We start from the raw sequence: 27,898 nt of genomic DNA on the forward strand, positions 1-27,898 counted from the left end.
ACAGGTAGGTCTCGCGAAGTAAAACGTGAATTGCTCTTGTGGCGACCATCTCTTCTCCCCTTAATGGGATTTACAGGTAATCATAAAATTTCGTGTAGAATAGTTTCTTGTCTTCATTTGATAAATATTTATCTGTCATCCTTTAAATCGTAATACCATCTTTATCTACTTAATCAGCTGGTGATGATCTTAGTTCATATCAACGGATGAAAATAGTACTGTCTCGTTTCATACCCTGAGGGAGTGGTGGCAATACTAGGAACAGCTAGTAACTGTTTATGGTAGGAACGGTAAACATGGCTGTGCGAAGTATTCACCGTGGTTCGTGCTTGTTGTGAGAATAACACTGCCACATGGGTGTGCTTCTTTGACTGACGGGGAAGAAAGTACAGAATCAGAAGGGATACACGTGCAACACAGATTATAGAATATTCTATTGTATTGATACAGGTAAGTCGACATGCTCGCATTCAGCACATCTATTTACGGTAAGCAGGAGATGCACGTGCACACCTGTCAGAAGTGTGAAAAGCTGAGTTGCCATCGCCTGCGACTAGGTGATGTTTTTTGTACGGAGTCGGATTTCATTTTGTAAGAACATCAAGCTCTTGAAAACTGATGAGTCTACACGGAACAACACAGTTATATTCATCATGCATGTAATAGAATAAATGACAACCAGAATATATAGCCTGCAACCTCGGGGTATCGCGGTACTTGTCATGTACGCTAAACGGAACAAAATGCACTCACTAACCTTTATGTTTATTCGTGTTCTCTGTATCAGATATCATTCATGTTATCAAACAATGCATATTTTACTGATAAAAGTTCATTATTTACATCAGTAGCTCCGAGTAAAAGCCGGGCCTCGCGCTCTGTTTGACAAGGGAGAGAACTCCATCGTATCGCGGTACAGAGAAAAGTTGTGTATGGAGGTCCGAATTGGACAAAAAGAGGACATAATTCTACCAACCACTTGATATGATCATGCCAGACATCAGTGATTTGTCCAGACAAGTGCAAAGACAGCACAAGTAAAATTCTAAATGTGTTATCAGCAATAGGTATTCAATGCATATTTACCGAAAAATAAGAGAAAAATATTTTTATAAGTCAACATCAAAATATCAGAAATGATATTTTAAGATTGTTTAAAAAAAATTGGATGACAATAATTTGTCACAAAATGGAAAAATGTTAAAAGTCAACAATAAATATATAAAAAGCACTCCTAGTATGCCCAAAGTATGTATTTATCTTTTGGTTAATAGTGAAGAACGTATTTCTAAGTTTGGCATTATGGCCCTTATGATCTCCCAATAGATTCTGGGCACAGGGCGGGAAAAAATGTGCGGACTACGTAACTTCCGTTACCTCAATAGACGCCATGAATATGCAGATGGTCTAGTTCAGGTCGATAGAGAAAGTTTACTTGGGGAACTGCGGGTTATATAGTTGGCCATTGATAGATGGGGGTAAGGCAATATTACAACAGATGCCAGAAATATGTATCAACTGATAAATAACTCCTTACTTACAGCAGACGGAACATTCCGAGGAAATTGAAATTGTTTACGAAGTGAGCACTTCGTGGTTACTGATTTGCATTAAAAGACAGCCGCTAAGAGGCGTGTCCCGCGTGAACTATCGGAAATCACAAATGCCGCGATACGATGAATGCCGCGGTACCATGGGGTGGGAGTATATAAGCAAATAGTAGAGTACCCAAGCTTGTTTTACATCATGTCTTTGAAAGGCATTTACATGTGATACAGATAAATAAGAGAATTTATGGATGACAACTTTTTTATTATGAGGAACACAATGTTTCGGAGTATATGCTTACTCGTTTATAATTCACCTGATGAAGGAGAAAGCATATACCGTATTCAACGTAATAATTAAGCATTGTTGAGGGGATAGGAATCTTATTTTGAATGGAGCTGAAGGTTACGTTAAATGAAAATATGAAAATTAGCTTTATAATACACAAATATGATATGAAATAATTAATGTTTTTTTTTCAATGATTTTTCAAGCCTTTTCACAGAAGTTTTGTATGAAACTGTAAGAATCGCAATACCTAATTCAAACATTTCTCAAGTTACGTTTTCTGTGTGCCTATTTACTAGTTAACAAGTTGCGATGTACAGCTTTAAGACCCTCAGTAGATCTACACGTTTCATTCGAAAAACATTATCAAATTATTGGAGGAAGATAAAGTTTCACAATTAAGGTTAAAAGGCATTATATTCCAATCCTCATGTTGCAGTCAAGTTAAGAATCAGAATAAATTGCTGTTTTAAATATTGCATTAATGAATATTAATGCAGGCCTTTTTCTAAGACACACTGGCATAAGATCTAGGTTATTATTATGCATCAAAGTTATAAGAATTGTAAAAGGCAGTACTGATATGCAAATTTAACATTACTCAGAAATACCTGAAAAGCGTTTTGAATTTTGCTTAACATGAACTGGTACATGTTGAAGGACCACTAAATAAATCATCAGTATTGATTACTTTTCCTGCTCTGTGTATCAAGTTAATTAGTCCAGTTCTGTTTATTGAAGTTAATTAGTCAATTCAATGTCTTGCGGTTAATTAACTCTACCACATAACATATCCAAATAGTGAAGTTAATTAAGGGCTGTATGATGAAAACATGAATAATTGTTAACATGTCCAATTTTTTTGACAGTTTGCTGCTGATATTCTATCTAAATAAATGTCAGATACAAGGAAATATGGGAATATTTTCGTGTGGTTACGATCTTATGATATCCAATATTTGCTATTCCCTTAAATGATAACCATTTTAACATTGTCACATGAAAATAACATTTCAAAGGCTTTATGTATTTTTATATGGGAATATCACAAGACATGGCATTATGAGAGTATAGTAGGACTGAAATGGCGATTTGGTATGATGTCTACTTGAATACTTGAGAGTTATCTCCCTGTTCAGTTGAAATATCTCCTTTTTTAGCAGCCATTGCTGACTGTGTGTCACTTCTTTGAAATATCCAAACACAAACAAATATTTAGATGCACAATTTACTCCATTCAGATTTCTGTTAAGGATGGCACAACCTCTACAATGACATCTTCCCAAGGCAGGGGCGTTAACTGACTACAAAAGTCCAGTTTCCACCCTTGTAGACTACTCTGGAATTTCGTGGCTCGTTCGCAGTGCCATTAGTAGCTATTATGAGTTCTGTCCCATCTATGTCTCTCCTATCAGATCCCACCTCTCATATCACTTCAGAGCTCCAGATAACTTTTTTAGCAGTTGAGTTTTTACTCGAAGGTTTCTGTTTTAATTGGGTTATTACATTTTACATTGGGTAACCAATATTTTTTCACTCATTTTTCATCACTCTATTGTTTTTTTTCCCAAAATGAGCTGATTTAAAAAAAAGTGAAAAATAATGTTTCAGATGTATATATCATGTATATAAGGGTTTTAACTAAAGACTTGACTCAGAAAGTAAATTAGTTTGTAACTGTGTTTCAGAAATTAGCTCTGTTGTAGGCATCATTGGGTATTTACGCATGCTGTTTTTATACATGTACATTTAAGTTTTTCATTTAATATATGCATTTCAGTACGCAACTTAATTGAAAGTAATTGGGTTTTGAATATTCTTTGGGGTATTTTACGCAAATATGCAGCTTATCTGTAGCTCTGTCACTTGCATTTGCTTCAAACAAAATGGTGACGCCCAGTCAAGACAGACTTATTGATAATCAAGATCTATGTTGTGATAAAATGGGTCTTACCTCGTGAAGTGCATCAAATCACGTTTGAGCACATTGATTAAAAACATGAAAAGATTTGGAAATATCTGTCAATGCCCAGTTGACAGTACACATGCTTGACAAATCCTGCAGTCGACGGAAATTTGCAAGTTGAAATCCATTTTGTTTACGAACCGGATGTCTAGTTAGTTGCACGAGTTTGATTGGACTGTGCACCGTCCAGCCAAAATGTATCTCCAGAATTCCAGCCTTGGCAAGGATGGAAACTGGACTTTTACAGTCATGTAACACCCTTGCCTCTAGAAGATGCAACAATGAGGAAACAACTGAAACATTAAAAATTACTGCACCGTTTCAACTGTATGTTCCTCATCAAGTATTGACAGCATTTCTCAGTCAACTCTGCTTGCCTATTGGTAGATTCTACTGGCTTTGTAAAGTTCACATTTGGTTTAAAAGTCATCATGTTATCAACTGTGAAACAACAATATATGAAACACAAAATAAGATAAATTTGATCTTTAAAGAAAAGTATGGTAGGAGAAAAAAACCAACATACAGTCATCTTTCACTATGATGATCTTTGCAATACCGCAGATTCGGTTATATCGCAGGGTAGTCAATGGCTCCAAGTAATTCCTTATAATGGATAAAGGTACATTGTTTTAAATGAAATTCCACAAACTGCATTTTCCGTTCACTGGGTATTTATGAAGAAATAACTATTAACAATATTTTAGGATAGTTAAACCATCTGTGTTATTCTGCCTCAATACAACTATCATTGACTAAAGGCATCTTAGTTATCAGTCAGAAGTGTAAGTTGCTAAGAATGTATAGTAGGTAGAAGAAATATTTTCAGCACAACTCCCATTTGAAAAGACATGTCGATTTGCTGTCTTACTAACAACCTGCTGGAAGGTTGGATCTAGTAACATGATGTTATCAAAGAAACAGTTAACCTTGTCAGTTATTTCCTCAGATTATGTAACTTCTTAGAATATTTGCAAACTATTACAAAATTGTTAGGAGTATGTTTACATTTCGCACATTTTAAAAAAAATGTTAATTCTCACAGGACAAATAGAGTAAATTGTTAAAACATGAATATTGTAGGAAATAGCATATTCTTATGCAAAATGTAGCAATGAAAATCCGAGGATTGTGCCTTTAAGAGTCACGTGTCACTGTCCAATTTGACTTTAAGATGTATGTGCAATGCTCAATGAGATGGCTGTAATAGTATTGATTGTGTGGATGAATAGTTTATGAAACACTGGTGTTACAAGGAAAGTGGATCTACAACTCCAGCAGACAGATAATTAGATCTCAACTTATTCCAGCACTTGTCAATAATTAATGCTTTTAATTATATGTGAGGAATTTCACATTCCATTGTGTTTTTCTATCACTTCATTGCATTGTGGAGACGTGGGTGATGTGATGCAATGCAGACATTGCTTTCGTTACTTCTTTAACTATGCACTCAATGTATTTCATTCCACTGGCATGTCTAATAACTTCAGTTGAACATAGTATTTTAGGTACGAAAGGGAATACAATAGTGTCATGAACTAAAACCTTTGAAAACAGGTCTGCAAGGTTTTACAGTTGCAGTAAATTGCATCTCTGATAATCATGTTTTTTCTTGTCAAATTGAACAGCATCACTATAATTGGTAAATCAAGAAATGCAAGACTCTGCCTGTTCAAAACATCTCCCCTAGTCCAAAAAAAAAGAGTCCAGCTTCCATCCTTGCCGAACCAGGTTGGAATTTCTGGGCTTGATCGTAGCTCCACCAGTATCTATTACGAGCTATGTCCCTTCTTTGTCCCCCTACTGACCAATCAGATTCGACCTTTCAAATAATTTGTATTTGCTTCAAACAAAATGGCGGCGCCCAGTCAAGACGATCTAATCGATAGTAAACATCTTTATTGCAATGAAATGGATTTAACCTGATGAAGTGCAGTAAATCACTCGAGCACCTGGATTAAAAACATGAAAAGATTTGGAAAATATTTGTTGACAACCCGTTGATGGTACACATGCTTTGTAGTTGCCATGTTGTTTATGAACCGGACTTCGATTTTGTTACGGGATGTGATTGGACTATGTATAGGATCGTGGTCCAGCCAAAATGCAACTCCATAATTCCATCCCAGTTTGGGTGGTCAGGCTCGCTGACTTTGTTAATACATGTTATTTTATCCCAATTGCGTGAATCGATGCTCACTACATCAGTCACTGGATTGTCTGGACCACACTTGATTAATTTTTGTCAGACATTAAACCCAATCTCACCCCTCGTTAGTGTGAGAACATCATATCTCAGCTAACCCCAGATGGAGTCCTCGTTGGTTAGGGTGAGAACCTTATATCTAAGCTAACCCCAGGTGGAGTCCTCGTTAGGGTGAGAACCTCATATCTCAGCTAACACCAGGTAGAGTCCTAGTTGGTTAGGGTGAGAACCATATCTCTGGGCTAACCCTGGGTGGACAATCAGAGTACAGAAAAGCCCATTACAGGCATGATAACGAGGCATAGTAAAATACAAAAGACATTTGAGGAAGACTGTGTAATAATAGACTTGGTGAGTCGGCTCTAATACCCAGCTACTGGCCATGACTATGTAATTAGTTGACAGCATGACAAATGAGCCATAATGGGATCTAGTGATCAGTTACAATTCATTGAACATGATTGTTCAAAACACATTCCTGAACCAGGTCCATTGGGAAATGGTTATATTCATGCTTGAAACCTCAGAAGACTGTTGACATGATGTAGGGCGAAGTAATGTAGGTAGGATTTTGACACTTGTTGAGTCAGTTATTATTATGATTCTGATGTGTTTGTTTTGTCTGTTGTTTAACGTCGATCCCTGTGGGGATTCCATTTTGGAACAGGCCCCCATGAACCAATTCTGGTTGTAAGGGACCGGCCATTCAATACCGTATATGACCGCGTATAAAGCCGAATTTTGAGGACCAGAAAAAAGATTCTGTAGAAAGGGGTCGGCTTATCCACGGGATACACTTTCATGATAGTATTTTTCAGATCGTGATCTGTCAGAAACATCGCCTGAATGACGGTCCGATAGATTACAACTTCCCGAAAGTTTGGAAGTTGCCACGACTAGAGCCATTATTGTTATAAATTATCAATAAAGTTATGATTATACACCAATGTTGTCATTATATAAAAAATGTTATGCATGTTACTACTTCCGATAATAAGTTTTCAATTGAATGTTCAAAGTTTATCGTTCTTCGTAAACTCCACAATCTTTACATGTAACATTATATGTAATTCACAGCTATAATATATAATACCCAGATAAAATCGCCAATAACGTACGTTTTGCATTGTTCATAAATTGATAGTGAACAAGTGTCTACCTTTATTGAAAGAGGCAAATAAACAACTGTATCAGCGAGTTATTCCGTTCGCCATTTGCAAAAACATGTGATCAGCTGTTTCCTGTGACCGTCACAAACGGTGACCACTGTGATTGCTTCCTGTTGTTTAAAGCAACACGGTACACAAGGAAATGTGCATTGATAATAACGGGTCGATTGGTATTGTCATGTTGTTTACACAAACATTTTCAAGTTGTGGGTGCTTAGCGATCGTGTTGGGAGTAGGGGCTTAATTCCTTTGTTTTCGAGAGATTAGTTTAATAAACTGGAGAAGCCTGTGAGTAAGTGATGGTCATTCAATGTGTTCTTAGTATTATAGTTTATTTAATTCAATTGGATTAACATACAATAGTGGTGTAAAGGGGGTTATAAAAGTTGGTATATTTTTACTGACTGACATTTTCATCATGAGTTTTAAACGAAAACGCCATGCTTACGATGCTGAATTCAAACTGCGAGTCTTTGCTCCAGCTGATATATTTTCTCACGGGTTCATAATTCTATATACACCGATTCACAAAATGGCGCTTGGTTGTTGATGGCAACATAAAACGATCATTATGAGATTAAAAAAACCCACGAGAAACAGCTTCCCACATTATGAAAGTGGATGACTGGTTTGTTAAATCTTTATTAGAAATAATAATGACTTTTTCAATATAATTACAACGTTTTTCATCTTATATTTTTGAATATCTGCGAGTACCGGCACATGTCTTGCAGTGTTTTTTGTCTTTCATTCCTGATTCGGCTTATCTGCGGGTCATATCATTTTCTTTCGTATTTCAATGGTCAAATTAACACCTCGGCTTATCTAGGGGGTCAGCTTATCCGCGGTCATATACGGTATATGGTTAGGTGGGCAGGCAGAGGTTTTTGATGTTCAAATGTTCAGAAAATAATGACCCTCCCCTAAAGCTTGTGATATTTGGGATGACCCTCCCCTTGCCCTCGTACATTTTTATCATGATCCTTCCTGAAAAGACAAAATGCACAAGAACTTTATATTTTATCATAAAATGTCTATTTATCCATGACCCTTTCCAAAAATGTATATTTTTTATGACCCTCCACTGGAGACTGTTATGTCTATTGGTGACCTTCCCCAGATTCCCTCTGACCAACCTGCCCCTATTATAAATGATAAGTCCGTAAGAGGTGACTAAAGGGATCGGGTGGTCAGATTGGGTGACTTAGTTGATTGCATGTCATCATATACCAACACTGGATCGCTGCTCACAATTATGATCAAAAGATTGTCTGATTATTGACATGTCACGGCCATATAGCTGGACTATTGCTGTGTGTGACGTTAAATAACAAACAAACAAATATTTGACGCTCATCAATATTCCAGCCACCAGGGTACATGACGGCAGCCTGTCAATAAATGAGCCAGACTGATAAATCAATTTCTATATCATGATTGAAAACTTGACTGGCATCGACATAGGTTAATGGTAAATTAATGGTAACTTCCAAACACATGAAACCTTGTGGATTCGGTCCCCAGTATCCTGTTCTTGTGGTGCCAAATTAAGGGGATTGGGTGGTCTGACTCGGTGATTTGGTTGATTAGTTATCATTTACCCCGATAGCCTGGATTGTTGTTTATTGTCTAGTCCAGACTTGATGGGAATGTGGTAATTGACAATAATGTTGAACAACCATTGGTACATGCTATAGATATAGATAAAAATAAATACAACATTCGAGATATAAGATCAGCCGTTGTCAAACATTTTGAGTTTCTTAGCAGAACATATTTAGATGAACATGACCAACATCAAATTGTTTTTTATTGATCATTGGCCTTTGGCGCAGATTGAAAAGTTGAGTGCACCTTTAAAGCCTTTCTTGTGTTAATGTCCTTATTGCATGTCTCGTCATGCTGGGGAACCACACCTTGCTGTACTTGTCTACCAAGAAGTACCTGTGAAACATTAAGTATAAAATCAAGTTGATTGTTGTGGCAACACTTGACTGTTCACGCTGTTCTCCCTTCAGGGTATTGATGTGTCCCTGGAACTAGTCCGTCATGAAGTCATTGATTAGAATGTGGTATACTCTAATGTTTTTGTTCCACAATATTGATAGTTGTGGTGTCGATGGTGTTCGAGTCAATTGTGTTGAAGTGTCAACAATGATCAACGACAGGCCTAATGGGAAACGTGGGGATTAAAATATATTGATTGTATTTTTGTTGGCAGTATGAGTTTCAATAAAATCCTAAGTAACATTTGATGTCATGGACCACACGGAAATAAATCATTGCAACGATATTGTTTAAGTATTGCAGTAAATCATGATTAGGAAATAAAAAAACCTGTGACCTGCCACGTTATGAATATTTGTGGAAAGAGGTTATAAATCCTATTAAATCAGCTAAAGTTCAGTTGTCTGGAAGCAGCATATGTGTTATTTATGATCTGGTGTCACTGTGGAGATTAGCGGCTTTTGTCTACATATACTGTACAGCTATAGCTTTTCACCTTTGTCTTATGATGTTACATGATTGTAGTTTATGACATTATATAACAGCTAGGCCAGGTGACAGGATAAAGCTGGCTCGTACAAGTAGACATATGAGTAGTTTTCAGTTTGTGGGCTCTTCCAAAAAAGCTAAAACCAAGACCAGAAAATAAAATTAAAAAATACTTTTTTATCAAACAAGACTGTTTTGTTGAAAAAAAACCCTATATAATAATGAAGAAATCATGTGGTATTGATTCATGACTTTTGTGTTCAGGAGCAGACCATAATAAGCAAAGTGATCTTAGCACTACAAACATCAAAACTCCCATAACATAGACTTGACACTAACATTGCTTTGTATATGTGGAACCAGGTATTTAGAATATATATATATATATATACAACAAGATACTGCATAGCAAACCTTAGTTTCAAGGGCTCAATTAAATCTGAATTGTAACATTTTTATTGTACATTGTAGGAACATGTCATTTACTATGGATTATGTCATTGGGGATTTTTTTGTCAGTTACTGCACTTAAAAAAAATGATTATTAGTCTATCTCTTTGTGTCGATCCAAAACCAGCCTCCAGCATCCAGCTACCAGTCATCATCAGCTGTAAAGGGGGCACGGGTGGCCCAGTCGTCTAAGGGCGCCGCAATTCGCTGTGCAGAGTTGTGTCCCCTGGGCACGCCAGAAACCGATGATTGTGGGTTCGAATCCCGGTTCGCCCTGATTATGTTTCTAGGTTTGTCAGCACCATACCCGTGCTCGTGGGTTTCACCAAAGTGGTAAACATCTGAGACCTGCATCACTTCTGGCTTTCCTCCCACATTAAGCTGACATGCTGTGATATAACTGGAATACTGTTAAAAGCGGCGTTAAACCAAACTCACTCACTCATCAGCTGTAAAGAGACCAATTAGGGTGGCTTAGTGTTTTAAGCATTTGCTTGTCACTTCAATTCCCCATATGGGCTGTGTGTGAAGTCCATTTCTGGTATCCCCCAATGTGATATTGCTGTAGTATTGATAAAATTGGTAAAATTACCATAGCTTATTTGGCTATAGTACCTCAGGGCTTCCTTTTGAAGATGTGTGGTACTTTTCACAGTTTGGAGTCATTAACTACAGCTCAGAGCCAAGAAACTGCAGTGAAGCATGGTGATATATTAACCTTCAGTATGCTCGACCAATGTATAATTCATGATGTCATTAGCATTGATTAGTAAGTATTCTCAGTTGACTTTGGTAGACAACATTTCTTACCATAGTTTCAATAGTCGTGTCTGAGAGTCATTATGACCTCCAGACAAGGAGACTTATTTATACAGGGTTTGGAATTCCTTGTATTATTGTACCGACTTTTGCCGAAATATCAAAATAAGTGAGAACATTGTTGTACAGTGTATGTACATATTTTTTCAAGTCAAGATAATTGAGGCAAAATAAGAATAAGATATATATTTTTACTTGATGATTTACACAATTGTTTAAATATTTAATCATAATTCATGTATTTGCACTTTTCATGCAGAATGTTTGCATAATCATAATAATAATCATTTCAATAAAACTTCTAAGGGTTTGAAAAACAAATATGTCCAATCACAGTTCGAATACAAGTTTAGATGAATCCAATCTTACATTCGAAAATTAACTTAAGAACTGATCGTCCTTAAATAAGGCCAAAATGATTTGACATAAGTGGAAGAAAGAGAACATTCTTTTGCTTATACAAGATATAAGAGAACTTGAATTGTAATCGCTGCCTCAACTATGGTCAAGTAGCTGTATCTATGCCAACAGAGTAGTTCATGTTTTGTTAAGTTAAGAAGAAATATTATGCAGTCTAAGCCCCTCACAGTGGAACACTGTGCTACAAGCTGCTGGGATGAAGCTGTTGAAGCTAGTATCCCTCTTTTACAGTATTTCTATTGTGGAGACGGTCAGGGGATCTGAACATGCTGAATGTATCTGTTGTTGTGGCAGCACCTCATATCAGTGTAAACTAAGTGCCGTAGTTAGGCAGGTAAATTCACCCTATATGGGTCATTGGACAACATTTTCTATACAGTTCAAGCAATTAATTTGAACTCATTCTGTAGGATGATACAAAATATTTCCTTTTGTGTCTTTAGAAACGTGCTTAGTTTCCATTCATTCTGTTTGAATGTGATATACCATATTTCATGGATAAAAACATGTTTATTCAAGGGGCTAAGAGTCGGCTCTTGTGACGCTTGCAAGGTTTATTCTGCGTTTACGGATCTATTCCCCCCAATGGTCTCTGCTAGCTGGATCAAAGGATTAGCCTTTGAATACCGTGCTCTATTGCCAACCTAGCTATGTTGTAGGTGCATGTCTGTATGGCTATTTGTAACGGTGTGTGCCGGCGTAGCAAAATAATCATGCTTGATTGATCCGACACACTATGCTGTGTTTGACAGCCGTCAGTGGTTGTCAAGCATTGGTGCTCCCTAAAGTGAGCCCTGTTTTCCTTGGATATATGCTGAATTTCTTGTCTATATTCATGAAATCTGGTAACTAATTCTTCTCATGATGTTGACGCCATCACGTGAGTCTATGTTGTTCTCATTTGGAAGCATTTGTTTGCTTTGCTGTTGTTATTGAGCTGTTTGAAGGAGCTACTTGTATAGATTATTGCATATTATATTTAGATCTGTACCGGTTGTCATTCTCAATTAATTCTATCAATTTCTGTGTGTTTCTCATATAACATAGGAACCCTTAATTTGTCATTTGTTGTGTGTGTGTGTGTGTGTGTGTGTGTGTGTGTGTGTGTGTGTGTGTGTTGGTGTGTGTGTGTTGGTGTGTGTGTGTTGGTGTGTATGTGTTGTTGTGGAAGTCTAGTTCGTTATTGTGGACAGCTGTATAATCAGGATATTCATGAAGAAATTGTGTGAGATACCTGTCAAGATTTTCCACTACATAACAGTTAGGAAACGTTTTGGTGGAACTTGATTGACCCTAAAGATAATAATTCTGATGTTTCTAAAGATCCTTGAAACAGTTTTTTATGTTGTGAAAAGTAGTTTCACCAAATATATTAAGGTCCATTATTAACCATGAATTATTTGTCCCTATGGAAAGTTTTGGAAAATTATTGATCAGCGGTGTGAGGGTTTATTGATAATGTCAACTTGAAGTTTCCATGACCACCCATGACTACAAATAACTGCAATCACAATGAGGAGATGAAATAGATGTGTATGAGCCAATCCACTTGAACTTAGAATATATAAAGGATAAGTCACCATAACTGCCATTTTTTTATGTTTTGGTGTTGCGATATTTTGGACGATGATACAGGTGTCGTATTGTGAGGTCATGTTTCCTGTGTATTGATACAAACTGATGTTTGTACAGATATGGAGCACAATCTATTTGATATAAAAATGAAATTAAACAAACCATATTTTCTTCTTGTATCAATCTCATTAAAATCAGATCTTAGTTCTCGCTATCCCTAAACAAAGATCTGAGGACATCCCATTACGGGTCACGTCAGAACGACCTTTCACCCAACCAATCAGAACGTTGCTTACCAGATCATGAAAGTGACAGAAGGAATGCAACCCCAAAATGTTTAATGGAGGGTATGCCGAACAACAGTTACGGGTTTTATGATTATATCCATACAATCTAGGCCATCTGTAAGCTATTCCAGAATGTTCTTTTTATCAGTTTTAAATTTTTTAACCAAGAATACGTCAAAATATGTTTTGAAGCGTAGTCGCCAGTTTGAAACTAGTGTCTTAAAGCTCAAGAAAGCTGCCTTCAGATTGGCTAATGTCGACTTCTTGTTAGTCATTCCATTGGTCGGTCAAAGTTTGCGAGAGGTCGTTGACTTGACCCGTAATGGGATGTCCTCAGATCTTTGTTTAGCAGTAGTGAAAACTGAGATCGGATTTTAATGAGATTGTTCTTGTATTTGATGAAATTATCATGAAGTGTTATTTTCAAAAACCCAGATGTACTAAGTATGTTTTGGTCGGTGATTGGTCATTCCCACTCCTGATGTAATAAATTTCACAGTCTTATGACCTTCTTCAAAATTCATATTGTGTCAAGACAATGGTAGTTATTACACATGTATCATGATTATAGTCCTGGGCCCTTTCAACTAACTGGAAGTACAAAGAGTTTGAAATTTATCGGAATTTGTAATGAATATCAAGGCTAGTGTTGTTGAACTGCCATTGATCTATACGTCTATTCAACTCTGGACTTTCAAGTTTGAAGTTGCCATGCCTACAGCAACATCAAACACTGAAACATGGCTGAAATACGTGTTGAAAATTTAATTTGATTCAAAAGCCTTGTTTGAGATAACGATTTCCTTTGCTGGCAGGAGACTGTAAACATCATGTTGTACACCACACCTGTTCTCAACTCACTGGAGGCGACATGATATCCTAATTTACGCGTCAGATCGTGATGCCATGAATGCTTGTGAATTGTTTTTTTTAATCTAAAAAGTATCAAAATAACAACACATTATTTTAAGGATTGTCCAACAGAAAATTGTGTAAAGTCTTGCAGTTGTAATCTGTGACATTTGATTTTTGTGTCCTGTCATTCAATATCTGTTTTTAGTCATGTTATGTTGCCCGGATGTTCAGTGGATACGTTATACTTATAGATAGTGTGTGTGTTGTAGAAATATGGTCACATTGACAAGTGACCATGTCACATACCGTATTCAACGTAATAAGCGCCCCGCTCTACTCTAATAAGCGCCCACAGCGATATTTGCTAATATATTGGCTAGTGAACAATCCCAATTAGCACCACTTCCGATCGTTCAATGTACACAAGACTTATTTATTTGTGTATAATACATGTGTTATATACATCCATAATTATAGAAATTAAATTCTGGAAAAATATATCTGTTATATATAAATCTTCAACTCTGTTGTTTTTCGCCAAAATAATATTCTAATAAGAGCCCCCTATTTCTAAGCGCCCTGGGTGCTTATTATGTTAAATACAGTATGCATTGCTTCCGGTGCTTATAATGGGCATCAGGTCATGTCATATGTTCTTAACATATAAGGAGCCATGGGTGGCATAGTCGTCTAAATAAAGGCGACAAAAACCTTTCCATAATCACAAGAAATATCTGCTAAAAGCGAAGTCCATTGTACAAAAGGTGGTTCTGTGTTGATAAACACAGTTAAATGTAACATTAAACAGTGTTTAATCAACGATGAACCATCTCAAAAGTTATAAACAACCGTGACTGTTTTATTTATTTGTTTGTTTGTTGTTTAACTCCATACTCAGAAATATTCCAGCTACATGACTGTGGTCTGTAAATAATTGAGTCTGGACCAGACAATCCAGTGATGGACATCATGAGCATCGAACTAGGCAAATGGGATAAGATGACATGTATAAACCGAGCAAGCCTGCCCATCTAATCCAGTTAGTTGCCTCTTTCGGCAAGCAGGGTTGTTGAGGACCTGTTCTCAACTCATATCTTCATGAGTCAATAGAACAGACTCTTTTCTTTGCACATATTCATTGCAGTGATACGGATGGAAGTGGTTATCACTCACTAACCACTTCAAATTTAGTCAAATGAACCAATCAAATTCTAAAGATCATCCTTCAATGTCATTTATTTCCGCGGCAGACCTACACCTGTGTATGATATGAACAAATGGATTCCTCCCCAGCAACACTTAGATCATGTAGGTAGTCTATATTCAACAGAAGACAGATAATCATTACAAGAACACGGTCGCCATCAAGGAGATTAGGTAGCAGCAAGTTCATTTGTAAAATCGATCTCACTCTGTTTCTGTATGCTGTCATATCAATAAAGCCCATAATCATGATAATCCTCCTCCTGATTAATTTGTATGTGTAACATATAACAGGGACATAAAGAAATAATGTTTTCCAAATCTTTTCATGTTTTTGATCATGGTTCTAACGTGTTTTGATGCAATTTGTGAACTAAGACACGTTTTATTACAATATAGATCTTGAGGATCGATCAGATTGTCTTGACTGGGTGCCAATGCAAGTGATATGAGGGGTGGAATCCGATTGGTCAATTGGAAGGACATAGAAGGGACATCATTCGTAATAGCAGCACTAAGATCGAGTCCAGAAATTCCAGTCTAGTTTGGCAAGGTTGGAAATGGGACTTTTACAGTCAGTTTACATGGTTTACTCGCTTGCCCTGCGGAGATGTTTTCTTACTGACTGCAGGCATCGTGTATACAGTGAATAATGCATGGATGTGCAACAACGCGCTTGTAGTAACTTAGACATGTGTTGCTTTCATATGACTCGCTTGGGACAGCACTCAAACATATGCTAATCAAGAAGTTACTTGAAACAGTATAGACATGATAGAAACAGAATTATTTTAAGACAGTCAAATCATTGGTTTACAAAACCCAATAGACAGGACACAACATGCCCAAGAGAGTAAAAATATATTTTATACCCAGGGAAAACATTCAATACCAAGGCAAATGAATGATAACATGGCAGTAAATATTCATTGACTTTAAACAGAGCTTTTATCCGGAGCCCTAAAAAATATGTATTACTCCCAGTGTCGTTTGTACTAGGGTGTGTTTTGGATGTGTAATTGTTGTGTTTGTTGTGAGAGGACAATGTTTTTTATATTTTTTAAATTATTTTTTTATATATAGATAACCGACATTTTATTTGTGAGTCGCTGTTCCAGATAATACGTGACACCGAGGGTAGTGCCTGGCCCAAGTAGGAAAAGATATACAGACAATTTTAGAAATCACAGGCAAGGGTATTAAAGTGAGTTAGTTGGGTTTAACGCCACTTTTAACAGTATTCCAGTTATATCACGGCGTGTCAGCTTAATGTGGGAGGAAAGTCTGAAGTGATGCATGTCTCAGACGTTTACCACTTTGGTGAAACTCATGAGCACGGGTATGGTTCTGATAAACCAAGAAACATAACTGGGGTGAACCAGGATTCGATCGCACAATCATAGGTTTCTGGTGTGCCCAAGGGACGTAACTCTGCACAATCGCACATATGGGTAACCCGTGCCCCCGTAAGGGTATAAAAGAGTTCCAGATGCTATTGTTATGCATGTTGATACTATTAGGTGGATTCATTTTAGAGGTATGGACAGAGCTACAGATAAGCTGCGTAAAATACCCTCCCAAAATATTCAAAACCCAATTACAGAAACGCATGCCTTTAATGAAAAACTCAAATGTAAAAAACAATACGTGTAAATACCCAATGAAGCTTTTACAGCATGCAATTTCAGAAACACAATTACGAACTAATTTACTTTCTGGGCCAAGCCAATATATTTAGAGCATTATTTCATTTTTTATAAATCTTAAAATGTTCCCTTATTTTGGAGAAAACCCAATAGAGTGATGAAAAGATGAGAAACATACTGGTTACCCATGAAAAATGTAATAACCCAACGTAATCGAAACGTAATCTGGAGCTGTGGCTGGATATTATGGACTCAGATTTGTTTAACTTGGACATAGACATAGACATAGACATAGACATTCATTCACACACACACATCCCCTCACTTTCTGTACTAACCCAGAAGAAGGTTTAATATGGTGACATCAAAACATAGAAATATTGTACATATTGAATGAAGACCGCTGAGCAGCAGAAGTAGACATATCTACATTAGCTAGTTCATGGTATAACCTCCACTTGGTGAAAACTGGACTGGAAGCTGTAGATAGTTAGACCCCTTGCCTCAGGAAGATGGGTTGTAAAGGAAACTCATGCTTATAGTTGTTTTCTGCAGACATTGATGCCCCAGTGGTCTGATTTGGGTTTGAATCACGATTTGCCATTTATTTGTTTTAATGTTTGTCAGCACCATATCCGTGTTTGTGGGTTTTACCAAAATGATAGACATCTGAGACCAGCATCACTTTGGGCTTTCCTCTCACGTTAAGCTAACAAGCTGGAAGACTGTTAAAAGCAGTGTTAAACCCAACTCACTCACTCACTTGCTCAGTCACTCTCCCGCCTGAGGTCTGATAGTTTGCAAATACATAAAAGATTGTACTCATTGCACAGACGTTTATGCCCATAATATCCTAAGGTTGGAGGGGGAAAATATAAATTGTTTTTGAAATAATTATAAACAATTACAATCATAAGCCTGCATTGTACCTGTGAATGCTTTCCTTTGTTCATGGTGAAGCTTTTTCTAGAACAAGTTAGAGAGAACATTTTAAGATTCCATAACAGATTTCAATATTTTTTACTGGTTGGTAAAGCGGACGAAAACTGAATAACATTTCAAACATGCATTTTATTCGTGTTTGATGAAACATCTGAGAAATGCGAGGAAGTTTGTAAGTGTCGTGTTCCTAGCATACATGGGACAATGGGACTAGTGTGATAGCTTAATGGTTAAAGTGTTTGCTGGTCAAACTGGAGGCCTGAGTTTGATTCCCCACACGGATAAGTTGTTTTTGAAGGCCATTTCTGATGTTCCCAAATTTGATAGTGATTGCTCACATGAATAAAAATAATAACATACCAACTATTTGTTTCAGATTGAATGACCATGACCACCATTAATGCTGTGCGATGAGCTACGTCAGCCCCAGATCTCTGAAGTTACTCGAGGATATTGTAAACGAGAGTGACAACACATCAGGTGCAGGGTATGACGACTTGGTGGAGAGCTCCCACCAGGCGGCAGATCTTGACAGTAGAGTAGAAAACATGACTGAAACACACGCTGACAATATTAATGATACCCTCAACTTCTTTGAAAAATTGGAGAGAGAAAATGGACCTGTATCCAATGGTCATGTTCTTAATGGTCATGTTGAGAATGGAATAACAGAGGATCATTCGCTGGGCATTGCAGAAGAATCAGAAGACGAGTCGTACACTGTAAATGAATTCAGTGAAACCACTGCAGACTCAACTTTTGAACATGATACTAGCTCTAGTTCACAACCTCAAAGACAGAGAGGTCGTGGAAAAAAGGTGAATCACGAAAGGGATTTTAATCAGAATTATTTATCAGCTAAAACTTCCTCTCTGCGTGAAGGGAGCACTGATAGAGACTCTGCAAGCGATAGAATTGAGACAATGAGCGACAGTGGGCGTGTAGGGAGACAGCAACGGAAGCTCAACAAACGGGCCCAGATGCGTGAGTTCCGGCCAATCGGCTTGGAGCCGTTAGAAACTGCTGAGCAGAAGCTGGAGCAGAAGTATTCTGAGTTGCAGCAGCTGGTAAGTGGGCAGTTCTTGGAACAGAAGGTTGCACTGACTCACAATCACATCCAGCAGATGGAGCTGCTTCGACAACAGTATGCTATTGCCAGCCATGGACTGCCGCCCTCTGGAGTGCTGGTGCCACGGAGCATGCCTGCCCAATACCGGAACAGCAGCTTCAACAGACGCAGGGGAGATAAAGGTGACGAAACACAAACAAGTTTCTGTTGTGTGTTTATCATTAGTTATATTTTGATGGGAACCAGTAGGTTAGCCTTGTGGTTAAAGTGTTTGCTCATCACACCAAAGACCTGGGTTCAATTCCCAACATGGGTACAATGTGTGAAGCCAATTTTTGGTGTCCCCTGCCGTGATAATGATGGAATATTGCTAAAAGCGTTGTAAAACCATGCTCACTCACTCACTCACTATTTTGACTGACTGACTGACTGACTGACTGACTGAGTATGGTTTTACTCCGCTTTTACGCCGCTTTTAGCAATATTTCAGCAATATCACGGCGGGGGACACCAGAAATGGGCTTCACACATTGTACCCACTATTTTGATGGTTGTAGTGCTTGGACGACTTTGAATTGTGTACCTGGGCCCTTTTCTCATTCTTAACTCTACAGTTCAATGCTCAAATCCAAGCTGTAGTAGCATCAAAGCTGCTTCAATCAAGGGTTTTATTTCATATTATGTTTTATGTTATTTTGACATAAGAGGGCACTGGTGGCCCAGTCATTTAGGGTGCTGCAATTCTCTGTGCAGGGTTGCATCCTTTGGGCACACCAGGAACCTGTGCTCGTGGGTTTCACAGAAGTGGTAAACGTCTGAGACCTGCATCACTTCGGGCTTTCCTCTCACATTAAGCTGACATGCCGCGATATAACTGGAATACTGTTAAAAGCGGCGTTAAACCCAACTCGCTCGCTCTTTATTTGCAAGTCATCACTAACATCCGATCCCTTTTGTTATGTTATGTAATAACCTCTATGCAATGATAACAGCTGCATTTGTTTGTGTTACTTCATTGTAGGGAGGTAAGTAAATCTGAATTTAGTGTGAACCTTGATTCATCATACCAGAACTGTTCTGTTCATTTGGTCACACTGTCAGTCATGGGAATTGTGTTTTTGTGTTGTTTTTTTCAAAATTGTTTGTGAAATATGGGAAGTTTCCTTTAACATGTTTGACATGTGATCTCCTTACAGAAAACCTACAACACCCTGCCAGTGAAGACGATGCATACAACACGATAAGAACTCTTCAGACAACAAATGCAGGTCAAAGAAGGTCAAGGGCACGGAGTGCAAGGACACGACCTCTATCAGCCACAAGAATGAATCAGAATCGCTCAACATCTCGAGAACGACAACGTGAGAGGACGCCAGATAAGAGACCAAATACAGCTAATGAACAAAGTAAGGATAGAAGCAGACCAAGAAAGAAATCAAGAAGTAGGTCAAGTTCTAGAAGTAGGTCTACATCAGGGTCACCAAGACAAGGTACAGACACCTTCTTGAAAAATACAGAAAATGAGTTTGTAAAAGATTGGGTCAAAAGGAAAGATCTGGAGTATCGTAGAAAAAAGGCTGAAGAAAGAAAGAGAAAAAAGCTTGAAAGAAAGGAAAAGATTGAGAAACGAATAGAAAAAGAAGAAAAATATAAAGATTCGAAACGTATTGTGCAAGAGTGGATGAGACAGAAGAAGAGAGAATCGTTTAGAAGAAAGAAAGATGACAGAGCCGTTCGTAATGATGAGGCATCAAGAAGAGCATATGAGAGAGCTAAACAGGTGTCTGGTATTCATGGCCTCGGAGTGAATAGACCGATGTCTGCTCCAGCCCCTATCAGGACAGAGCGGTCCAAACTCCGAATACGGAGACCAGGCACAACAGTTGAAGAGATGCAAGAACAGATGGTACGAGAGGCAATCATTGGCTATATTGAGACGGAGGCACCTGCAGAGCTCCCCTTTAATGAAGAACCACCATCTTCACCTTTAGCTCAATCTGTCCAACCAGAATTTTCCGAACCAGAATTTCCCCAACCACCTGTCACCAAATATGTGTACCGACGGCCTGTTTTAGGGAAAGTTAGATTACGTATGGGCAAAAATCAGAAGGCCCCAGAGGAGACTAAGCGATCTCCTTCGCCTGGAAAGAAGCCTATGGTAAGGCCCCTGAGTAAGGAGGAGATTGAAAGAAACCAAAGAATATCGTATGATGAATGGCTGCAGGTGAAGAGAAAAGAAGATGAAGAGAAGAAGAAAGAAATGCACAGACAAAACGAATTGGCACAGTCAGAGCCCAAATATGAAAGGCCCATTCCAGAACTTGTTCAAAACGCAGAAGGTAATGTTTTGCAAGGTAGGGCAATTGCACAGAGGTGTCCTAGAGGACGGGTTCTCAGCCAGGAAGATCAGGAAAACATACGAGAAAATGCTAGAAGAAATAAGCAAGTTCGTTCATTTGAGGAAGAAATCAACCCCACATTTGACATCAGATCTGAGTCTCCTGAACAGGCACTGGATAGAATAGCCAAAGATATTGTTAACTACGTTTTGAAAAGCCTCAGTAGTGATGACGATGAAGTAGAGGAAGGAGAGGGTTACTTTGAGGATGAAGATGAAGGAGAACATGAGGGCTTGGCTAATCTTCATGTACAGGGATCAAAGGCACTTATGTCAACTAGAGGACGACCAATGTCAGCTTCATCTGCTGGTATCCCTTATCCTCAGTCATCCAAGTCTCCACGTCGTCCAGCCTCAGCTCAACCAAAGCCAGGCTTCACATGCGATTCATCACCAAGAGTACCTTTTCCACCAGAGGCAAGAGCGCCCATGAACCATGTTCAGAACATGTTTTCGGATAGAATGTGGATTAACAGTGATGGAGGGGAGAGGCCAGAGCCTCAAGGATCTGATGAAACAGACCCAAGAGGGTTGATTGATGGACAGCATCGGTACTTTACTGCCACGTATGATGATGATGGATCGGCTGCTTTGGATCCAAGCAGTATGACATCCAGCAAGAAACGTGTATCGTTCTGTGAAGAGACAACAGTGTTTGATGAGTCTGAAGTAGAGGAAGATCTGGATGATTGGGATAATCTAGAAGAAGACTCTGTTGACCTGCAGAAAGCTCGGAGTCTGCTTAACTTCATGGCTGACAATGCTGCTTCAGAGGGAGGTGTTGACATCACTGATGAAGTTGATGTCTGATCACGTGTGAGACATGAAACTTTCAACCAGATGCATAAATACATATCTGAGGTTACTATCCAGACACATTATTCAGGCTACTTAGATATGTTCATATGAAATAACTGTGATATTGTACTCAGAGTTGGAAGATATTGATGCCATGTGGTATCCTGGGGCCAGAAAAGTTATAACCAACAGCTTCTGGAATATGGCAGTATTGGAATTGATTGTATCATAAGCTATTTTATACAAACTATCTACAGCACTGCAGCAGATGCAATATTCAGATAAGCGACGAAAAACTGCTCATTGTGGAGCAAATCATTTCTGATTATGTACCAGTCAGTTAAGTTTGTTGTCATTAGCCAAATTATTGACAACAAAATCCTGAATTATATTTGTCATGGCTGAATATTTACACTGTTTAAAGAAGTGACTTTGGACTTTTCAGTTGTACAAAGTAGATTCACTACGTGTACTTCCCAGACCACATGCATCCCTCTGTGTTGCTAATGCAGGTTGTCGTCTTGTGCTTCGCTTTCTACCACCCTGCCTTAATTACATGTTGGTGTGAGCTGGCATCTGTGGAGGTATATAATTCTGTGCTGAAGCTGTCAATAAACAAGTGCCATTCATGAAGTGACCTGATTAGAATCAACAGCAACCAGTTTGTCATCAATTTGTTTGAACATCTCAATGGAGTGTAGGTCATGTTTAGATGGACTCAAGTCCAAAATGAAGGATTTGAGTACACAACCAGGAGAGATAACTCATGTCTTCTCTCTAACAGTTGCAGACAAGGAATAGAAGTGGTACAGTGTCTGGATGCATTTTGACTTTGATGATGCTGAGAGATAAAGATAGTGTCAGTTGTGTGGCATATTACCGTTGAAATTGGGTACTCGAGTCCATGTCAATTATTTTAGCCTTCACATTTTACTCCAGTGGAGTCAGAGAATACTATATGATGTCGCATCAGCAATATTACCGCCACTTGCGGCGAGTTTCGCGTAACTATGACTATGGAACCACTTCTCATAATACTATCATTATAAGGATGTTATACACTCTGTGATACTCTGCCCAATTTGCATCCTTTATATAAGCATGAGTGTGTGTATATATATATATATATATATATTGTCAGTGAAATAGATGTAGTCTGTTTATGACCTGAAATTTTTGTCCAGTTTTTGTATTGGAAAATATTCCTCAGTGAATCCGTCATGACCAAGGCATAGGTCCATGGCAATGTTGCTGTATTAGGACAATTGATAGATGAACGTCTGTGATAAAGCAATTGCTTCTAGAGTTGAGTGTAGTTTCATAATTGATTCCAGTATTGGTTAGAGTGCAGCTTACAGCACAAAATGTGTATATACAGTTACTTCCGATAAAAAGAGTTTTCAGTTGTCTCCAGCATTAACATATTCACGTATTAGCACCCTGATCTAATAAGTGCCCTGACCAATTTTTAGACCAATCAAGTGACTAATCTATATACAGTAACAGCACCCTCCTGAGACCGAAAATTGGTGACTGTCCATATTTTGTCTATGTTACTATTTTTTACCTGAAAGCAGGAGTGTGCAAGGGATGTATAATTGCCCAGTAACTATTTATCCAGGTTTTAGTTTCATTGACATTTGGAACAGGTTTGTTAACGACCACTCAATCTCCAAACACAAATTTAAAACATTATATAAATGTTTTTAACAAGCGCCCCTTTGTCAACATTCTAAGCCCCCAGGGTGCTTCTTACGGCGAATACTGTAAATGCTTTTCAGATAAACTGTTTTCATATCCTATTGAACCAATAATTAAGCCATGCGTACATTTTGTGGTTAATGCAAACACATGGCATTGCTGTTGAATTGCTCAATTGAGGCCATTGCTATACTTTCCTAGGGTGTGTATAAGATCTAGTTCTCTTTAACACCAGAATGTTTGTAGATTCAGGATTCAGCAGTTGTGTGTATATAAAATGTTTCCTTGTTTATGTTTTATTCCTGCTTAGTGGAGTTTTTGTAAGTGCCTTTTTACTCATTTTGTTGAATCTTTCCTGCCATCTTTGTATTATGGGGAGCCATGTTGTCAAAGCTTGAAAGGTCAGCTGTGAACTTTGTAGCATGATACATTATATTCTACTTACTCTGGCCCTAACCAAGAAAACATGTATCAAAATAGACAACATACCTGGTAATGTTTTTGGGGGGCTGGGGTGTTTATGTCCATCAAAGTAGGTTATAAACACATCAATTTTTGATGACATCATTTTCAGGAGAGACCATGCTCAATGTGCCCATTCACAAATTCAAGACTAGATGTTGTGATTGGTGATTTGTGTCCAACTGAGACAGCCATTTCTGTGTAAGTTGGGTAAAGGTCACATCTAGTTTGACATATACTGTACAAAAAAGGTAAGGGATCATGAACATGTTTGGGGATATATTTCCAAAGTTGTGTGGTCAGTCTTCACTACAAACTATTCCCCCAAATATTAATGATCCTCTACCTATTTTGTTCAGTATATACGTACATCATAACATTTGATGTGTGTGTTTTGAATGACTTGGTGGGACTGCCAATATTGGCCCAAGTCTGGTCCCCCTTTAAAGGATAATGGTTGACCTATACTGGTACCAATACTTGTTGGATGAAAGGAGAGTCTATATTATCGGTAAACGTTTCAGCGTTCACAGAAAATGACCTTTAATGATAATGGCATTTGATTGTTTTTTCAACATTGTATGTCTTTCTAGAAACTGAGGATAGTGCAATTCCAAGCTCCATTTCACATGTCTTGTCCAGCTCCTAGGCCATCAATATTGTAGATCACTGTATGGATGGGTTATATGTTCTTTGAAGTAAGGTGAAAATGTACAGCGGGGAAATTGAAAAAATGTTGAATTTGAAGAAATATAGTTTGAGATTTGCTTTATCAGTTTCTTGGTTCCACATACCGGTACTGTCCTATTCTAAACTAAATTGTCAGTATGCTTCAAAACAGGACACATGTACCGGTATTTGCTATTTCAGCCTTCAAATGTCTGTGGAAATTTCAACAAAAGAATTACGATTGAGATTTTTTAAAGATTGAGTGATGTTATTTTAACAACCTTGATGTGGCTCGAGAAGAGAGTACTTAGAGAAATGTGAAAAAAAAAGGCTTGCTTATATTTGTGAAGCTTGATTCAAAGAAGCATTTTTGTGAAAATGAGATCTGTTCAGTCATTTGTTTTCATGTTTATTTTATTGTGATATACGATTGTAAACAAAGCATTTGAACAACTATGAAGTAGTCCGTCCATTCCTGTTAATGACTATTTATTATATACAGAACTATATATATATGTATTTAGACAAGGCTTTTACATTTTTATTGCTTTAGTTATTTTAGCATTAAGTTACTGGTAGTTTTTTTACTTGGAAGTTTAAAAAGATACCCATTACATTATTATCAGTAAAATAGTGCCTTGATTTACTTTACACAACCAGAACAATGTCCCCATTCAAAAATTAGAAATTAATTCATGAAATATGTAAGATATGAAAGTTTGGCTTGGATATTTTGATACTGTCGCATATAGATGAAAGAGAAATTTTGGAAAATTAAAATCACAAAGACCTATGTATAAAGTTGACTTTGGCAACATTCAGAAAGAATTATTCTTGACAATCTGATAAATTTGAAAAGAGGACATTGATAAAACTGCTGTGTATTTACTTATTTTCATAGGGTAGGGTCAGAAGTTCATATAATAGATTGTGAAATTGTTAGATGTACTTGTCACACTAAGGTAGGGTCTATTTGTACCCATCCTCGGCGATCCAGTGTATTATGTCTCCAATCTATTATGTTAACATGCATCCATTTGCCACCATAGCCTTTTTTCTCCGTTATCTCTGGGGGCGGTTGGGTAACCTAGTGGTTAAAGCGTCACGCCGGAGACCCGGTTTCGACATGGGTACAATGTGTGAAGCCCATTTTTGGTGTCCCCTGCCGTGATATTGCTGGAATATTGCTAAAAGCGGCGTAAAACCACCATGCTCACTCACTCACTCACTCTCTTATTTCTGACTTAGCACAGAATTTCTGTTGTGTATGAGCTTGAAATCAGCAACAACCATCAGTAGGATGAATTAACTACTTGGGTTGTATACTCCTCAGGGAGTTCAGAATGAAAATTGTATGCACACAAATCCATTGACCGGGGTATTAGTGTAGCATGCTTTTGGGGATTCGGATTTGCAGCATAATTAATATGCACATTATTAGTTTTAGACACCTCTTCTAAACGTGAGTTCGGCATAGATCTAGTCAGATTCTGTCTTATTCCAAACAAGACCTTGCTTTGTGTAATTGACTCACAAAACTGCTCTGTATGATTGTTTAAGCAGGAAATGATGTCTTCCTGAGCACTAAGTCAGATGGGGGGACAAAAACAACATGGTTGTATTTGAGAAGGCCTAATTAGATCATAAAGAGCAATGCAATTTGATTTGACGTTTACGTTTAGTGTCTTGTCATACAAACCGAAACTCAAAACAAAAAGTGTGGGCACGGGTGGCCCAGTTCGTCTAAGGCTCTACGATTCGCTGTGCAGAGTTGCATCCCTTGGGCACGCCAGAAATCTATGATTGTGGGTTCGAATCCCGGTTCACCCCGATTATGTTTCTAGGTTTGTCAGCACCGTACCCGTGCTCGTGGGTTTCACAGAAGTGGTAAACATCTGAGACCTGCATCACTTTGGGCTTTCCTCCCACATTAAGCTGACACGCAGTGATATACAGGATTACTGTTAAAAGTGTTGTTAAACCCAACTCACTCACCCAAATAAAAAAGTCCAGAGTATTGATCATAACAGGATTGAGACAATCATACACTGGATTACCCAGGATCATTTGTATCGTCACTGAACTTGTTTGTATTTTGCGATGATTGTAATATTTGCAGTTTGTAACATATATGTAATGATGCTTCTTGCATATTGTTCTAAGTATCAGTTTTGTTGTAACGTTCTTCTGTTTAACCTATTTATATGTTGAGTTGTCATTTTTAGACTCAGGCATGTCTGTAACAGAGATAAATACTACTCAAAAGAGGTTAAAGAACACCCAATAATTTCAAATGACCAAAGTTAATCTGTCATGGCTGGTGGCTATTGCAACACACCTTTCCAATTGTGAATCTACTTTTTCTCAGTAGTAAGTATACATAATTTGGTTTTGGTACTGAACAGCGTAACTGAGCACTTACATACCTAAAATGACGAAACAGTTTTGTTACGTTTTGTCAAGATGTGACTATTTCAGTTTCAACATCTGAGCCAAGTATGTGTCAGGAACATGGTTACTATCTCTGTAGTGTGACAAGTACAGATGCATATTTATCACATAATTCTTGTTTTACACTATTGCTTTGCCAAGAGACATTATTATGTTAGAATTGTAAACATTGTTTGTTCCATCAACAAATTGTTATTTTTCTAAATTAGGAAATTAGTGCTTCTTTCAGAGGAGACAAAGTTGACATATAATAAAATATTAGATATACCTGTATGTTGTTGTCTTCCACATTACTAAGCACAGCTAAAGAATCTTGTCCAATGAGAGGTGAGATACATTGTTATTGTTGTTTAATGCATCACTCAGCAATTTTCCAGCTCTATGACTGCGGTCTGTAAACAATTGAGCCTGGACCAGGCAATTCACAGGTTGACATCATGAGCATCGATCTATGCAGTTTGGATACTATGACCTGCA

General features: G+C 37.8%; 1 protein-coding gene across 4 annotated transcripts; it reads left to right on the top strand.

Annotated features, from left to right (window-relative positions):
• Nucleotides 1-7: 7 nt before the first annotated feature.
• LOC139462467 (caldesmon-like) lies at nt 8-27,660 on the top strand. Of its 4 annotated transcripts, none has more exons than XM_071244218.1 (3): nt 8-76; nt 18,250-19,124; nt 20,139-27,660. In XM_071244218.1, the coding sequence occupies exons 2-3, from the start codon at nt 18,284-18,286 to the stop codon at nt 22,148-22,150; spliced, it is 2,853 nt and encodes a 950-aa protein (XP_071100319.1). In that variant the 5' UTR covers nt 8-76; nt 18,250-18,283; the 3' UTR covers nt 22,151-27,660. The 4 variants fall into 4 exon arrangements, with proteins under 4 accessions (XP_071100319.1, XP_071100318.1, XP_071100317.1 ...); XM_071244217.1 differs by lacking the exon at nt 8-76 and adding an exon at nt 159-450; XM_071244216.1 differs by lacking the exon at nt 8-76 and adding an exon at nt 12,115-12,245.
• Nucleotides 27,661-27,898: the final 238 nt, after the last annotated feature.

Source organism: Haliotis cracherodii, unplaced genomic scaffold (genome assembly GCF_022045235.1).
Source record: "Haliotis cracherodii isolate W230 unplaced genomic scaffold, xgHalCrac1.p SCAF_15, whole genome shotgun sequence".
Classification (NCBI taxonomy): domain Eukaryota; kingdom Metazoa; phylum Mollusca; class Gastropoda; order Lepetellida; family Haliotidae; genus Haliotis; species Haliotis cracherodii.